This window comes from Vicugna pacos, chromosome 12 (genome assembly GCF_048564905.1).
Source record: "Vicugna pacos chromosome 12, VicPac4, whole genome shotgun sequence".
Taxonomy (NCBI): domain Eukaryota; kingdom Metazoa; phylum Chordata; class Mammalia; order Artiodactyla; family Camelidae; genus Vicugna; species Vicugna pacos.
Window position 1 is genome coordinate 29,032,647 of NC_132998.1, and position 12,440 is coordinate 29,045,086.

The 12,440-nt window shown below is 48.9% G+C and overlaps 1 protein-coding gene across 3 annotated transcripts in view; it reads right to left on the reverse strand.

The window, feature by feature from the left end:
* Positions 1-12,440, reverse strand: part of STAB2 (stabilin 2) — a 133,352-nt gene that overhangs the window by 3,843 nt on the left and 117,069 nt on the right. For all 3 annotated transcript variants that reach the window (XM_006205893.4, XM_072973107.1, XM_072973106.1), the window contains 9 exons: positions 11,637-11,830; positions 10,418-10,559; positions 7,670-7,803; positions 5,775-5,940; positions 5,523-5,629; positions 3,421-3,540; positions 2,489-2,629; positions 1,082-1,189; positions 79-207 (listed from right to left, as the gene is read on the reverse strand). In XM_006205893.4, coding sequence (XP_006205955.2) covers positions 79-207; positions 1,082-1,189; positions 2,489-2,629; positions 3,421-3,540; positions 5,523-5,629; positions 5,775-5,940; positions 7,670-7,803; positions 10,418-10,559; positions 11,637-11,830 — 1,241 coding nt within the window. The remainder of the gene's footprint in view (positions 1-78; positions 208-1,081; positions 1,190-2,488; positions 2,630-3,420; positions 3,541-5,522; positions 5,630-5,774; positions 5,941-7,669; positions 7,804-10,417; positions 10,560-11,636; positions 11,831-12,440) is intronic.

Here is a 12,440-nt window from a genome sequence, read left to right on the forward strand (position 1 = left end):
TGGTACAACAGCCCAGAGCCAGGGGCTGCATTTCAGAGAGGACCCTCATCACCAGGTTCCCCTTTTTCTCTATCTTACCTCAAAACGCTGGAAGCCAGTTGTTCTCCGGTTTAGTCGCAAGTAAGAATATGCTGCCAAAATGATGGCTCCAATGACCAGGATGATGGCAAAGGAGACCCCCGTTCCCAAGCCAGTGTGGCTTGAAGTCTGAACATAGAAAGGAGAGGGGTTGGTACTCAAAACTAGTGACTTCCCCAAAGAGGTTTACTTTCTGGAGCCTGCCCCATTCTTGCTGGCTTGAGGCATCCTGGTGCCAGTTGGGATAAAAACATGTATCTAGCCCTTACTACTTCCAGCGTCTGTTCTAAGCTCCCTTACATGAAATAATCCAATTAAATGCATAGTAACACAAAGAGATAAGGATAGTTTTTATTGTTTCCATTTTTATATGGGGGAGTGGAGACACAGAGAGGCTAAGCACTTGCCCAGGATCACACAGCCTGGCTTTGGAGCTTCTGTGCTCAACCCCTGTGCTGTGGAACCGCTCAGCAGCCAACTGTGCTCATCTCTTGCTCACACTTTTAGAACAAAGAATACTAACACTGCCACCAGCAACCGACTCTCATATACAGCATATACGATGTGCCGGAGACCATCTTCATTATTATACATTAACTCACTAGTCCCCCAAGAACTCAGGGAGGAAGGCATTCTAACCTCTATTTTGCAGATGAGAAAAATGGCTTGGTGACGTTCTGGGACTTGTCTAAGGTCACACGCTTATGACGTGGAGGGGCTCAGGACTGCTCTCTTCCCCTTCCGGTGGTTTCTCCATTGGCCCAGCCTGCCCCTTACGTTCAACAAATATTGATGGTGACAGGTGTTCTGTTGCTAATGCACTGGAGCAGGGGTGGGATATAGCAGGGCCAGGGATCCCTGAGGTCAGATGCCACAGATGGAAAGACTCCTCCAGTATTCAGAGGAGGGAAGGGGTGGACCTGGCTTCCAGTAGTAATTTGCTTCATGGCGGGTGAACATTGGGGCTCCTCCTGGCCCCTCACCAGGACCCCTGGATACTTACCACTGGAGTGGGAGGTGCTTTTAAAGGCCTGGAAATGACATGAATGATCCCATTGGAGGCAAAGATGTCCCACTGCAGAATGGCTCTTCCATCGACAAACCTGGTCTCCTAGGGAAATGAAAAGAGGGCTGGTGGGGATCTCTGACCATCTGACTCTTTTTCTCCATGTAGGCAACCCCTTCATGAAGGAAAGTTGTTCCATTTCCCCAAGGTCCTGGAGCCTGAGTTTTAGGCCAATCCTCTCAGCCGTTCACTGTCCGGACAGCTCGGAACACATCAGTAGCCCTTGGGCCAACAAGCTGATCTAAGAGCTGCAGAGAACCTCAGGGGTCCTTCTGTCCTGCCCCTTGTTTAACAGATGAGGGTTCAAAAGGAAAACAGTGTGTCCAAGATCACCCAGGTCGTAAGTGGCAAACCCCATGCCTCTGGACTCCAGATCCACTGCTGGGAACATCACACCACACTGTTAGAAAGGGATTTTAAGTGATGTAATTCCTTGCTAATCTTGCAAGCCACTGGCTTGTGTGGGCAGTCACCTGAGAGATTATTAGAAATGCAGAACCTGGTCCCACAAAGCACCTGCTGAATTACAAGGTGCATTTTAGCAAACCTGCAGGTGATTCAAGTGCCTGTTAAAGTTTGAGAAGCAGTGGTCTAAACTACTGATCTTCATTAACAAAGATCATTTATTAGGTAAAAATTAAAAACATTCATTTAGCCCTTGCTATATGACAGGCCCTGTTACTCCACATCACAAGCCTTGAATCTCACCGAATCTCCATAAAAGCCTATGATTTGATCATTGTGGTTGTCATGGTCACATCACCACCACCACTACCACCACTTCTAATAACACAACTGCCATCATCATCCCTACCATCCCCACCACCATTGTCATCATCAAAATAATGTCACCGTTACTACCACCATCACCATCACCGCCACCGCCACCACGACTGTCGTCATCCCTATTTTTCAGAGAAGGAAATGAGGACACAAAGAGGCTGGATGACTTCTCTGAGTTTCCAGAGCTAGCAAGTGGCAGAACAGGATTTCATACTAGGGTCATCTGACTTCAAGGCTCACGTGTTAAGACCTAGGATAGGCTGACAATCTGACAGAAATAAAGGCCTAGAATCAGACTGCTTTACAAAGTTTCACTTACAGTTCCTCATTACCAGCTTCTGAGGCTGGAGGTCATCATCAATGGCTTATTTCCCAAGGGCTAGGGGCTGCCTAATGGTCAGTGCGATGCCTTATGGTGCACAGCTAACACCATCCCCTGACTGTAGGTTTAGCGTTTACTTTCACATTTTGAGCTGCTATCTATTAAGCACCTCCTGGCTGCTAGGAGCTTTCCACGTACTATCTCCAGTCCTCCCAGTTAGCCCAGGAGACTTTTCATACCACTTGGCGCTCGTCCTGGCTGGAGGTGATGAGCAGCCGGCTTCCCAGCCTGGTGTTCAGGATGGTACCGTTGACGAGGTCATTGTAAAAAAAGATGCTGACATTGGAGAGGTGGTGCTCGATGTCCTGCCCAGACAGAGTCTGAGAGGAAGGGAGAGACACAAGAACGGTCTTTAAAGGCCAAGCAGTATTTTTTCTTTTTAACAATAAGAATGACACTGAAAAAAAAATCACCTCTCAAGGACCTGCCTTTTCTGCCTCCACTTTGAAAGTCATTTTTATGGTCTAAGTAGAGCTTCCCAGTGGTGTCCTGGGAAGAGCGGGTCTTGAGTGGGTAACAAGTGAGCGGAGGGATTGCTCCTCTCAGCCCTGAGGAGGGGTAGCTCCTGGGGCTGTCAGAGCCTGTGGGGGTGCTGAACAAACACTGCGAGCTCCTGTGTGTGCCATGACAGGAAGAAATCTGATGTGGATCAGTTGCATCAGTGGCCCTGGTTCTTCACCCCTCCCTGTGTCCTTGCCCTTTGCCATGTAAGTCTGAGGGCCTCCTGCTCTGACTTGGGGCTCAACCATGTGACCTGCTGGGCCAGTGGCATAGTAACAAATGAGGAGACAGGGGCTTGAAAAGTGCTGGCAGGCCTGGGCTTGCTCTCACCACTTTCCGCCATCGTTGTAGGAACACGCCCGGGCTAGCCTGCTGGAGGAGGAGAGCCCTGTGGAGCAGAGCCCCAGCCAGGCCAGCCCAGCTCAGACATGTGAGCATGCCAGGCCAAGCCCAGAAGAACCGCCAGCTGATCTGCAGATGTGTAAGCCAAATACATGTGTAGCCCCTGCACTCTGCGGCAGTGCATTATCGTGGTATTGCTGTGGTGGCAGGTAACTGATACTATCTAGAAGCACTAGTCTGAGGCGCAGACACCGGGAACCCAGCTCACCTCCTTTTCCCCCAGCCCGCTGTTCTGTGGCACAAAGAGGGTGCTTCGGATTGACGGGTCAGTCAGATGTTTCAGAAACGCTCGGCCTCTGGCTGAGCTGTTGGAATAGGCCAGCACTTCCTGGGGAGAGGACGGAGGTGGTCAGATGGTCAGCCCTGGGGTGCAGGCACCGGGGTGGCGGGAGAGGGTGGCATCACTCCTCTGGGAGTATCCCTGATGGGAGCCCTAACTCAGGCTGCCATGCATCTGCTCTTTTTCCTGACTGCTCCTTGGGAAAGTCTTAGGATGTTTCCTTTCCTTAATGAACCCTACTGTCCCAAGGCACAGCCACATCACAGACCATTCTCAACATGGTAGGCTGCACAGTCCTTTAAAATGTGAAGTGAAATCTTGAGTCTCCTCTTGTCAAAACCCTGCAAGGGCCCCCACTTCACTCAGAGGAAAAGCCAAAGTCCTTACAATGGCCCGTCAGGCCCAAACCGTCTGGCGCTGCTGCTCCTCTGAGCCCACGCCCAGCTGTCCTCTTGCTCCCGAGTCTCTGGCCACACAGGCCTCCTGGATGTTCCGCAGGCTTGCCCAGCACGCTCCTGCCTGTCAGCCTTTGCTTGGCTATTCCTTCCACCTGGAATATTCTTCCTCTGAATCTGCACGGCCAACTCCCTCTCCTCTGTTCACACATGACTCAAATGTTACCTTCTCACTGAGGCCTTCCCTCATCACTCTGTGCAAAATGGGAACCCGGTGCTTCCCCTCCCCACCGCTCTCCTTTTCCCCCCATGGTATAGATCACCTAGCATTTAATACTGTTTACTTGTTTATTCTGTTGTTTGTCTATTTTGTTCATTGATACATCTTAAAGCACATTGCAAGTGCTCAGTAAATACTCATGGAACAAATTTTAAGAAATCACACTACCCAGTTCAACTTTATCCTTGGGTATACAGGACTACTGAAGCCCAGAGAAGTTCATTACTTCGCTGAAGGGCACACGGCCAGTGGGTTTTGTTCTGACACTGCTGTCACAAGCCAAGTTCCCATGCAGCAGAAACACTGGTTTGGATGTAAATACTCTTAAGTTCTTTAGAGTATTTACAGTAACCCTGATTTTTAGACCAGCTGGGTGGCTACCTTTGGTCTGTGGACAAAGACTCACCACTTTGGGGTCCTTAGTCTAGCTTCTGCCCTGATCCTGTAAGCCCCATACTTATGCTCGGTCTCCCCTTCTTCGCTGTGTCCCTGACATTGCTAAGCCTCAGTTTCCTTATCTACAAAATGGGAGTAACAGCAGAAGTGACTTCAGCAGGTTGCATAAGGATTTATTCCTTCTAACAAGTATTTGTTGAGCACCTACTGTATGCTAGCACAAGGCAGACAGCATCCGATCCCTCACGGAGCTTATGTTCTGTGGACTGAGTGACTGTGAAAAGTGCTGTGAAACAGCTAGTGCAAAGCCCAGTGCAAAGGAAATGCTCAAGAAATGTTAGCTATTCTTATTCTTGTTATTAGCTCAGTTCTTTGCTCAGTCAACACCAGTTCTTTCTCCAATTGGGGCTTTCTCTTCATTGGACATGACTTATGGAATATTAAAGTGGCTTTATGTGCAGCGTAAAATGCAAGCTGACTCTGTGTTGATCATTTGGCTCACTGGGTGATCACCGCTTCGCTAACTGTGCTCGGCCCTGTCTGTGAAGACAACGAGCAGCTCACTCCTGCAGATCGGACTGTTAAGCTGCTACAGTTGTCAACAGAGATAAGACCAGCAGCCAGCACCAACACAGAGTTTTCTATCTGCTGGCTACAGGTCTAAGTACTTTACAAATATGAACTCATCTATTTATCAAAATGACCCTGTGAGTTGGGCGCTATCATCATCCCCATTTTACAGAGGAGGAAACTGAGGCTCAGAGGGGAAAGTAATTCATTCACGGTGATGCAACAAGTAAGGGGGAAGCCCCAGCTTCAAATTCAGGCAATGCAGCTCAGCGTCCATGCTCTTAACCGCAACTGTGAGCCCCTCTCTGCCTTCTTTCAAGGACTCACCTCTAATACCTGCTCTGAGGCATCCCCTCCTCCCCGGGGTGAAAGCAAGCAGATGTACATACCGTCAGGAAGTTTGTGAGTGAGGGGAAGGACATCAGGACCTGCAACAGATTCCCACTGCATGTGAAGCCATCTCCCACGTAGCCCGCCTTGCAGGTGCAGTTCACATCTGGAAGGCAGGAGCACACCAGGTCCCACGCCAGTGAGGCAGGGGCCTGGGCTACCCCGTCTCACCCTTGGAGACTGGCTGGCCAGGCTGAGGACCGCTCAGCAGCTGCACAGCCTGGAATCTGACGTGGAGTTGGGGCCGTTACCTTTCATCCGGTAGCAGAAGACATCCCACATTTCATTCTTGTTGCTTCTTGTCCCATAGTCCACTATCCCAACAACCCCAGAGCCACAGCTCTGGGAGGCGTAGGATGTGGGGTAGGCTACTCGCCCACTGTCCAGCCAGCCTGCCGAGCACAGGTGGTACTTGGCCTGTGGGGACACAGACATGGACGTGGGTCAGCTGTAACTTCACATTCGTTATGGGGTTCCTTTGGCAAATGTCTGATTCCCCCGTCAGACTGTAAACTCCATGGAATCCGGGGTTATGGCTCATCTTGCCCATCATATCCCTGTGTGTGGAACACAGTAGGTGTTCACCAGATTTCTGTTGACTGAACCACTGGATGGATGAAAGTGGTGTCTTTCTTTTAGGTGCCCAAGTCCTTCACACTCACTTCTCTTCGTTTTGCTCTTGAGAAGGGATTTGCTGTCAGTTATTTACCCCTGGGTGCAAATTCTTCTGCTGATGGGTTAATAGAACTCCAATTGATCATCATCACCATCCTTACCATCATTACCACACTATTATTACCATCACCATCACTATCATCATCCTCACCATCATCACTACCATCATAATCCTCAACATCATCGCCATGACACCATCCTCCTCATTACCATTATAACCAATATCATCATAACCATCATAATCCTCACCATCATCATCACAGCCTTTGTTACCATCAGCACCATCACCACCATCATCAGATATCACCATTGCCACCCTCACTGTAACACTTATTGAGAGCTTATTCTGGGGCAGGGTTCTGTTGCAAGGGCTTTTCATGTATCAACACCTCTAACACATCAACCCTTTGAGATAGAAACATTAAAAAAAAACTCTACCATACAATTGAGAAAATTGAGGCAAAGAGGGGTTAAGGAACTTGCTCAAAGTCATATAGCCAGCAAATAGCAGAGCTGAGATTCAAACCCATACAGTCTACTCCAGAGCTCTTAATCTTAAAAACTGAGTTCCTACTGTGTGACAGTCACTGTGCTGTATTACCTTTAGTCCTATACAAACATGCCAGATAGGACGGAGGTTTCAATGGCCTGTTCCAGGCCATACAACCAGCCAGCAGGAGAGAAAAATTCCGACCGTCCAGTTGCTGGGTCCTGGCATGAAAGGCTTTTGCTCCTTGGTAAAGAAATTTCAGGTCTGAAGGTCTGGCTGTGATGGGAGTTGGAGCTGTAAAATTACACTGGTAGGCAGTGATCGCTTCTATTCCCAGCAAGCAATCACTGGCAGGTAATAAATGGGCAAGGCTCTGGCTTTAGAGGCCAAGAGAGTAGCCCAGGCCAGAGCTCCATTCCCTACCTGCTGGTGGCTGAGAGCTGAGACCTTTCCCACTGACTCCCTTCACAGCCCCTCCAGACACAGAGAGCCTGAGCTATTCCGGAGACACTCAACTGCTCTGTGGGTTCAGGGAGATCCTGGGCTTGCAGCTGTCCATCTCTTTCTGGTTTCCAGCCGAGAGGTGCACACTCCCAGCTTGTGCCTCTGCCTTGGTGGTTGAACGTCATAATTGAGAACAGACTTTGGGAGTCAGGGTACATTTCAACACTGGATCTGCCACGTCTTGGTTAGGTGACTCAGGGCACGTTCCCTTTCAGAGCCTCAGTCGCCCTGTGTGTAAAACGGCAGTAGGAACACCCACCTCCAGGGATGTAAGAATGGACAGTAACATCAGTGACACACCCCACACTGCCTGACACAGCAGACGCCCAATGGACATGACAAACTGTTACTGCTCCTGGAGCTCCCTGCACTCCTCCCCAGGAAGGCAACAGCCTCAGCCTCCTCTGTTGTAAGAGGAAGCTGCACCCCCTCCCCTGAAGACCCTGCCTGCACGGTGCCCACTCGCTGGGGACCCACCTTCTGGGCGTAAGAGAGCTGGTTGTAGGTTGCAATGGTGGCAGCTTCCTTGGCACAGGCCTCTTTGGCTTTGTCAAAGGTCAGCTTGTACTGGCCCAGTGGGGAGCGCAGGTGGAACACTCCTACAGTGGTATCTGGAAGGGAAGGAAAGGGAGCACCCAGGTCAGACCCCGTCTGGCAGCGCCTCCATCAGAGGACTTTCGAAGTGGAAGGCCAGCTGTATCCCAGGGTTTCCTGGGATGCCTCTCCCCTTCGAGATGTGTGGAAGCCCATCCTTTAAAATACTTGTTTCTTTTCTATCTGTGAAAGTAGCATGTGCTCACTGTAGAAATCTGGGCCGAACAGAAACTTTGTACCCATTAAAGAACGACTCCCTCTCCCCAGCCCCTAGTAACCTCTGTTTTTTTCAGTCTCTGAGTTTGCCTCTTACAGGTACCTTATACGTGTGGAGTGGTACAGTATCTGTCCTGGGTCTGGCTTCTTTCACGTAGCATAACGTGTTCGGGGTTCATTCATGCAGTAGCATGTGTCAGAATTTCCTCCCTTTCATAGGCTGAATGATACCCCGCCGTACAGATATGCTATACTTTGTCCACTCGTTTGTTGGATTCAGTGGTTTCCACCCTTTGGCTGTTGAGAATGCTGCTGCTGTGAACATGGGTGTACAAACATCTGTTTTGAGTCCCTGCTTTCAAGTTTTCTCTGACTAGTTTCGCTGTCTCACTTCAGCTGCACCAACAGCATGAGATAAATTGCTGTCTTCTGTCTTAGTACTTTTTTCCCCTTGGCCTTATGAATTAAAAAAATTTCCTCAACTACACTGGAAACTTCCAAGAAGAGACATTGTCATATATAGTCATATATCCAATATATTTTCTCTGTTTATATATCCTGCTTCATCCCTCAAATGGATTTGAGGTGTCTTAGGACGTCATGTTATGGACTGAATATTTGTGTTTCCCCCCTAAACTTGTATGTTGAAACCCCAACCCCCACCAATGTGACGGTATCAGGAGGCGGGCCTTTGGGAGGTAATTAGGTCACGAGGTTGGAGCCACCATGAATGGGCAGAGCCCTTAAGAACAGGACCCAGAGAGCTCCCTTGTTCCTTCCGCTGTGTGAGGACACAAGAAGTTGGTGTCTGCCACCTGGAAGACAGTCCTCATCAGAGCGCAACCAGGCTGGCACCCTGATCTCGGGCTTCCAGCCTCCAGAACTGTGAGAAACTTCTGACATTTCTAAGCCACACAGTCTGTGTCGCAGCCACCCAGACAGACTAGGCCAGTAAGTAGCAATGTCAAATAGTTATCATCGAGATGTATACAGACCGCCTCACTGAAATCACCATGTCTGTGCAGCCACCATGGAAAACAATGTGGAGATTCCTTAAAAAAAGACTTACCCTATGATCCAACAATCCTACTCCTGGGCATACATCTGGAGAAAACTTCAATTTGAAAAGACACCTGCACCCCAGTGTTCACAGCAGCACTATTTACAATAGCCAAGACATGGAAACAGCCTAAATGTCCATCAACAGGTGACTGGATAAAGAAGATGTGAGATATATATCTATATATAAAACAATGGAATACTATTCAGACATAAAAATTAATATAATGCCATTTACAGAAACATGGATGGACCTAGAGATTATCACACTAAGTGAAGTCAGTCAGATGGAGAAAGACAAATATCATGTATCACTTACATGTGGAATCAAAAAAAAAATGAGACAAATGAACTTATTCACAAAACAGAAACAGACTCAAAGACACAGAAAACAAATTTATGGTTACGGGGGAATGGGGGAGGTGTAGGAGTAAATTGGAAGTTTGAGAGTAGCAGATATAAACTACTATATATAAAACAGATAACCAGCAAGGTCCTACTGTATAGCACAGGGAACTATTTCAATAGCTTGTAATAGCCTATAATGAAAAAACAGGAAAAACAATATATACATATATGCATGACTGAATCACTATGCTGTACACCAGGAACACAACACTGTAAATCAACATATTTCAATTAAAAAAATAATAAAAAATAATAAAATTACCATGTCTGCCAAACAAAGTCAGCCTAGCCAAAGACAGCCAATAAGTTCTGATTGTCCATAATGCTCGGTGCCCTGAATTGCCTTCTGACCAACTGAAGTCCCTCTTTGTCCTGGCTCAGAACGACATTTGTGGGTCCTCCATGGTCTTCCTCCGTCAGGTTTCAAGACGCCCTACCACCTGCAGCTCTGCCCTTCTCTTGGCTTTTTACTGTATTTGTGGTATAATTCTTAGTTTTATTATACCTGTGGGTTTATGATAAGCCACTCAAATCATCCTTGGAAGTGAACGGAATGTATGCCAATCAATGTGCTATTATTAAAACAACTGCTAAGAAATTGCTTCTGCTGGTGGCAGGCGCTTGCTCTTTGTTATTTAGTGCCCTAAACTGTGCTCCTCAGGTTCGGTTCCGATTCAATTCAATTGCAAGCGTTACCAAGCAACCGGGGAAGAGCAAGTGCCAGAAAATCTATGCTAGCTGACCTTTGAGCTCCCTCTGGGCTCTAAGCTCAGGGTCCAGTTCTGAGTTTCCCCCGCCCCTCACCCCTCGACTGCAGGAGCCCACTGGCTCCACTGGCTCAGGGCAATGCACGGGCAGCTTGGTCCCGGTTTTAACTATTTTTGCCTTTTGCTCTTGCGGCAGTCCCTGCCCCGAGCCAGAAGGGCAGCTGTGCTGGGCAACACTGACCTTGGAAGTGGAGGTCGGCACAGTCGGCGTTGGCGTGGCACTGCCCGTTGTCCTGTAGGCAGCGGTCCAGCGGCAGCTGCTCTGGCTCACAGTCCAGCCCGTCTCCCACATAGTGAGCTTTACATTTGCACTTGTGCTTGCCCTGCAGGGAGGGCGGGAAAGAAGGGAAAGCCCCTCTAAGTCCCCAGATCCCCACGTGCCCCGCAGGCCGCCCTCCGGGTAGGAGAGGCTCAGAAGGACCAAGAAGCAGGCCTTTCCCGTCTGCTGGCCGCTGAGTTGCTGCTCCAGCTTGTGTTTGTACAGGCTTATCCCCCTTTACATCTCAGATCAAATGCCACCTCCCCAGAGAGAGCGTCCCTGACTCCAGTCCCTTCTGCTGGCCCGATTTTTGTTCTTCCTGACTCCTGGCATTCTCTACAAGTATCTTGTGCACTCCTGCCTGTGCTGGGCGTTGCCTTCCCCCTCTATTCATAGGTGAGCTCTTGACTGCTACATCCCTGGCACCTGTAACAGCACACAGTAGGTGCTTGCGAACATTTGTTGAACCAATAAATGATCTCATTTAACCACCACCACAATTCTATGAGGTCTGTATTATCAGGCCCACTTTGTGAAGAAGGAGAATAAGGCTCAGAGAGGTTAAGCAACCAGACCCAAACCACCCAGTGCATCAGTCCAGGAGCCAAGACTCAAAGGCCAGCTGACCCTAAGTTCAAGTTTATAACCGTCATGGACATCGTCTTCTCTTCCCCCCCAGAGACATGGGGCCACAGGGCACAGATTCCACTCTAGAAAGACCTGAGTGAGTGTGCAGACAGCACTTCTCCTGACACTTCTCACCAATGTTTTTGTTTTAATAAGCATTTTATTTTGAATAATTTTAGATTTATAGAAAAGTTGCAAAGATAGCAGAGAGAGTCCCCATATAGTCTCCACCCAGTCCCCTGAATGTTAACATCTTACACAACCAGAGTTCATGGTCAAAACTAAAAAATTAGTGTTGATGCCTTACTATCAACTGAATGAGACTTTCTGTGGATCTCACCAGTTTTTCCAGTAAGGTCTTTTTCTGCTTAAGATACCACTTTGCATTTAGCCTGCTGACTTAACAAGAAATAGACTCAGGTGGGAAGAAAGCTTAGAAGAGGCCAGGGTGGAGAAGCAAGGATGAGCGAGGCACCATAGCTGCTCCCCACTTCCTTGGAGAGGAGAGACTCACCGGGCCGGTCATCTGGCAGGTGGCGTGCTCGTGACACCTGCCGTTGAGGCCGTCCGCACAAAGGTCTATCTCCGTGCAACTGCGGCCGTCCCCCTGGTAGCCCTTCTGACAGCTACAAGAGACCTCTGTGCCCTTCTGGGAGCACTTGGCGACCTTCGCACACCCTCCATTGTTCTGTTTGCAGAAATCCACAACTGCAAGAGCAGAAGAGGGGGGTTCAGTGAACCACCGTCTGTGTAAAAGGGGCTTCAGATCAGGGATGTGGGTCTCCCCAGGACCAGTGATGTGGGGGGAGAAAATGGGTCCCAACATGCCCTGCCCTTCCCTTCCCATCCTGGGTGGCCTCTGTGCTGGCCTTCGCCAACACTAGTGTCCCGTGGCTAGTACCCTCATAGACCAGGCCTGGTGACCTCACCTCTGCCCTCCCTTGTCACATATCTCTAGGTTCCACTTTGGTAGTTTTCTAAATGAGTTCAGGTCTTTAATGTTAGGACAGTGTTTTGTGTGTGGAGAGTTAGTGCACTACTGAGCACCTTGTGAGACAGACATCATTACCCTCACTCTACAGATGAACAAACTGAACTTGACAAAGGCAAACCAGCTCCAGCTGGTTGTGGGGCTGGGATTTAAACCCAGGTTGGGTTGACTCCAAAGCCCATAATTTCCCCACTGTGTTGTGCTGCTTCTTAAGGACCTTTGTTTTCACAACCCCCCAAATTTCAACGTAGTAAGAGATTAGCTCTAGCCTCTGGTGTAGCTGAAAAGCCCTCAGATTTCTCCCGCCTGATTTCCTGGCTGGAGTCG